This window comes from Mastomys coucha, unplaced genomic scaffold (genome assembly GCF_008632895.1).
Source record: "Mastomys coucha isolate ucsf_1 unplaced genomic scaffold, UCSF_Mcou_1 pScaffold19, whole genome shotgun sequence".
In the NCBI taxonomy this organism is placed as follows: Eukaryota; Metazoa; Chordata; class Mammalia; order Rodentia; family Muridae; genus Mastomys; species Mastomys coucha.
Window position 1 is genome coordinate 19,434,649 of NW_022196901.1, and position 5,194 is coordinate 19,439,842.

At 49.4% G+C, this 5,194-nt stretch overlaps 1 protein-coding gene across 2 annotated transcripts in view; it reads right to left on the reverse strand.

The window, feature by feature from the left end:
- Wdr86 (WD repeat domain 86) overlaps window positions 1-5,194 on the reverse strand; it is an 18,717-nt gene that overhangs the window by 6,995 nt on the left and 6,528 nt on the right. For both annotated transcript variants that reach the window (XM_031380195.1, XM_031380194.1), the window contains exon 2: window positions 3,457-3,598. In XM_031380195.1, coding sequence (XP_031236055.1) covers window positions 3,457-3,598 — 142 coding nt within the window. The remainder of the gene's footprint in view (window positions 1-3,456; window positions 3,599-5,194) is intronic.

Below are 5,194 nucleotides of genomic sequence, written 5' to 3' on the forward strand. Positions count from 1 at the left end.
GAAAGAGGGGGAAAAGGAAGAAGAGGGGGAAAAGGAGGAAGAGGGGGAAAAGGAGGAAGGGGGGAAAAGGAGGAAGAGGGGGAAAAGGAGGAAGAGGGGGAAAAAGCACAGGTTTTCTGTTTAAAATAGGGGGGAAAAAACCACCCAGGAAGCTGAGGCTGGAAGATTGCTTTGAGTTCAAAGTCAACCTGAGTTACATAGTGAGTTTAAGGCAAGTCCAGGCTAAAGAACAAGAGCTTGCCTCAAAGAGCAAAGCAAAGCAAAACAAAAGCAATAAAGAAAGTCTGGGGCTATGTGAGACCACCTGGCCTCCTTGGGAACAGTCTGGTAAGGCTAGCTGGAGGGCTAGAAGGAATCTGGGGGCCACCAGAGTGTACTCAGGGGTGACCGTGAGAGACAGAGGCAAGCTGCGGACACAGTGAGCCTCTGCTGGCGACAGGAGAGACCCTGCCACTCCAGGGCTCAGGCTAGTCCAGACACAGGACTGGCAGGGGCAGGCAAGTGGACACAGGCAACTCTGGGTATGCGGTATCAGAAGGGCAATCATGCAGCAGGCCCGCATGAGCCCGCGGTGAGCCGCACCGCAGAATGGAGCTTGGGTGAGGAGGGACTATTGACAGCACGCTCCCACACTGATAAATGCTACAGCCTCCCCAGAAGAACACATTTGTCTTTGGGGAATTCTGCACAAAACTTCCAAGGTGCATTTACACATCTTTGCTAAGAAGTTTTGACTCACCTACTAGGGATGGCTCATGCCTGGGATCCTGGCACTCAGGAGCCAGAGGCAGGTGGATATCTGAGTTTGAGGCCAGCCTGGTCTAATTCCTCATCTGCAGAGTCAGAACCCCCCTTGACAAGAACCTATGATGTTCTGGGGCAGCAGGCTGTTCTAAGCTCACACCATAGGAGGTGCTCTAGAGGCACTGGGGTTTGCAGTGCTTAACCTTGACTGTCAAATGGATGAGATCTGGAGTCGCCATGGAAACAAGCCTCCGGCACATCTGTGGGAGGTTCTAGGTGAGGTGAACCGAAGTGGGAAGCCCCATCCTAGGTGGGTGACACTGTTCTATGGATTGTGGTCCTGAGCTGAATATGAAGAAGAAAGTGAGCTGAGCCCAGACATGAGAGCTCTGCTCCCTGGCTCTGCTCCCTGGCTGTGGATGTCAAGTGACCAGCAGCTTCATGCTTCATGGTCCTACCACCATGCCTTCCCCACCATGATAGACTGTCATAATGGGTTGGTGTGGTGCAAAAGATAAATACTGTACCCCAAGGCCTGGTTGCTCCAAGAGGAGCAGATCCTCATGTATACCAGTTTTTGTTGTGTAAACCTTACCTCTCAAGTTATCCTTGATTGGCTAATAAAGATGCCTACAGCCTGTATCTTGGCAGAAGAGAGGTAGGCAGGGCTTGAGAGCCCAGGTCTGGGTTATAGGCGGGGACCATGAGGAAGAGGAGACGAAAAGAGGAAGAAGAAAGAAGCTCCTATGGGGTAGGTGGATCGTGAGCACATGGACACAAGGGTCGGCCTGTTGGAGTTGGAGCAGCCCAGGGAGAGCATGGCAAGTGATATTTCGAGGGTTATTGACAGGGAAGTAGATAAAATAGCACAGAGGGTTGATATCTGCCCAGCTCTGGTGCCTTAAGGCTTATTATAAGTATAATAAGCTTTAAATGCCTTTTATTTGGGAACTAATGATCTAAAGTGGGATAGAAACCCCCAAATAATATTTACTACAATAGACTGTATCCACTTAACTGGCTCCCTTACATTGCTTTGGGGGAGGAGTCAAAGCAATAAGGAAAGAAAGTCTCCAGGGGTTAGGTGGGCCCCTGCAGATGCAGCACAATGTGCAAAAGGGACAATCACACACAATCTAGGTCTGAAGACAGAAGTGAGCGCCAGGCTCTCACGCATTTGAGAACATCCTTAGTGTTGTGGGTTTGGAACCGCTACTGATGGAAAATAGTGTATGTACTTGTGTGTTTGTGTATGTTCTATCTGCGCATGTGGATCAGATACATATTGTACATACATATGGATATTTCTATGTATATGCGTTTGAATGCATCTCATTTATGTGTTGTGTATATGTATGTTTATAGGAATGTTCTTATTCATACATGTTATACGTATTTGTATGTATGTGTATGAACATGTGCTGTGCCTTTGTGTGTTATGTATATTACCTGTGTGGACACTAAAGCTCATAGGGCATAGTTTTTGCCTTGCTTAAAGAACCTGGTGATGCCTCCCTGGTTAGCTGCCCGAGGTCAAGCTGGTCGTCTGAGGGTGTGGACTCTCACCTGACTGATGCCAGTTTCCTTCAACAAGTTCTTGTGGAGAGGGGAAGGGAGTATTCTGAGACAGGGTCTAGCTCTAAGCCAAGATGATCTAGAGCTCACTCTGGAGCTCAGGCTGGCTTTGAAGTCACAGAGATCAGCCCACCTCAGCTTCTCAAGTGCTGGGACAACAGACGAAAGCTACCAGGTCTGGTGGGTGACAGACATCTTCCTGTGAGAAGGCCAACTTAAACCGTGAAAGCTGAGTCCTTGTAGCTCTCCCAGCTCCTCCTGGCTGTCAGATGACCACCTGTGGTGGAGCTAGACCTATAGCTAGGTTGAGGAGCTAATTGGCCTGTCTGGAGGCCCATGCAGTACCCCTGGCTATGGCACATCTCCTCCTCTGTGTTCATACAGAAAGACCCTTGGGCCCAAGTAGGGTCCCTCCAATCAACATGACCTCAAGGGTTCCTATGCTAGGCATCTCCTTGGGACTTGGAAGCCAAGATAATCGTCTTGTGCCATAAAAATGACATCAAGTTGATCTGGTCCGCAAACAAGTGTCCTCTGCTCAAGTCCAACCTAAATTCAACAAGGAAAAAATTCAGATGTGGAAGAAGCCCTTCAACAACCATGGGAAAGGAAGTTTTAAAAATAACACCAACTGCAGGGTGGTGGTGGCGCACACCTTTAATCCCAGCATTTGGGAGGCAGAGGCAGGCAGATTTCTGAGTTCGAGGCCAGTCTGGTCTACAGAGTGAGTTCCAGGACAGCCAGGGCTACACAGAGAAACCCTGTCTCAAAACAAAACAAAACAAAACAAACAAACAAAAAACACACAAAAAAAACCCAACTATGTCTTCCTCCTTCTCCGAGCCTGTTTTACCATCAGGGTCATGGAAGCAGTTTCCTCTGGAACTTGCTCCCACCAGTGGGTGCTACAGCTCCAACACTACTCCCCACACACAGAACTGCAGTTATGGCACATAGGTCCCAGAGAGTACAGATATATGATATACAGATATACAGAGAGTACTAATATATGTTAATGATGCCTCTTTCCTGTGGCTCCAGTGTCTAAGCGGCCTGCTCCCACAAGCAGTTAGCTACACTGCTCAATCCAGTCCTCCACGGTTGTCCTCTTGACCCATGCCATCAGGCTCTGCTGACCTGTTCACGATGGATGTGTGCCCTCGGTACACCTGCAGACACTGCCCGCTCCTCACATCCCACCTCCGGATGGTGCAGTCAGCACTGCAGGTGAAGGCTGCCTCGTCCTCCAGCTGACAGAAGGTCACATAGCTCTCATGCCCTGCAACGAGAGGGAATGGGAGCTGATCTTGTCTTCCTGTGTGTGCGAGCAGATAAAGGAGAAGGAGCAGCAGAGAACAAGAGTGTGAGGCAAGTCCAGAAGACACTAGCCCTCCCTTCTATTAAACCAGACTCGGCTTGAACTCACAATCCTGCCTCAGCCTCCAGGTTGCTCAGATCCTAGGACAAAACCACCATGTCCAGTGAGACATCCCTTTTGTGATTGTGTGTGTGTGTGTGTGTGTGTGTGTGTGTGTGTGTGTGTGTGTGTGTGTGAGAGAGAGAGAGAGAGAGAGAGAGAGAGAGAGAGAGAGAGAGATGCATATGTGTACGTGGGCATGGAGAAGATGTCATCTTCTACACTCTCTGTGTCCCCTAGAGAGTCTCTTACTGAACCTGGAGCTAGGCTGAGGATGAACAAGGCCCCAGTGATCCCTGTCTCTATCTTCCACACTACTGGGGTTATATAGTTTGCAAAACAATAAAACACTCTCTAGTTTTTTACTAGGGCTCTGGGAATTGGAACTCAGGTCTCCATGTCTAAGCACCAAGTGCCCTCACCACTGAGTCATGTCTCCAGGGACCCACTCCTCCTCTAGTTTGAGATGTTTTCATGTAGCCCAGGCTGGCCTTGGACTCCTGATTCTCCTGCATCTACCTTCCACCATTGGAGTTAAAAGCATGTGCCACCCCACCCAGGCCTTTAATCTCATTTGAGAATTTCCATTTCGTGGCTGAAGCCAGGCGAGCAGGAATGTGAGCACTCCCTGGGCAGCATCGAGCTAATTAACTTTTATTTTAGGTCTTGGGTTAAGCTTAGCTTGGAAGAACATGACTTCCTGGGTTCTAAGAAACAGAATTTTAATAAAGCCAATCATCCACTCTTCCCTCCCGGAGAGCACGTGCCAGGCCGCTCTGGAGACAATGCAAGCTTGAGGAAACTTAAGAAGCAGCAGACTGTGTTTCCCCGAATACACAAGTTGATGAAAAAGTTGAGGGCAAATCTGTTTGGCAAAACACAGTCAGGGTTTTGCCAGAGTTTATAAATATTTCTTAAAGTTGTCAACAAACTTTCTCTGAGACCAATCTGCCTCCCCCGCTGCCCCAGTGCCTCTTAGGGCCTGAGATACTCCAAGAGAGGTAGCCAAGGTGAGCCACATCTACCAGGTTCTGGCATGGATATGACTCCAGGACCCCCTAATGACTGTATGGAAGTTACTTCCCATGGCCCCCTAATAACTCTGGATGGACATCACCAATGGCCCCTAAGGACCCTGGGCCAGGGCTGGCTGAGGCCCAGAGCAGACTGCCCAGCAGCGCCCAGCTGCTGACACCCCATCTACACAATGGGTCAAGTGCAGGAGTGAATCATAAGTTGAACCATGAGGAGGCACTTGAGAGCCATGCACAGCTATTGAGAAATGGCACCCTGATTCTGTGGCACCACAGACAGAGCCTGGCTGCTAAAGACCTGAGGTGCAAGTGGCTTTGTGGCATGTTAGGGAGAGAGGGACTGAACACACAGACCACAAAGGAAGGAGGCAGGAAATGGAAGTACCAGTCTCATAAATGACTGCAAGGCAGACTGACCCGGCAG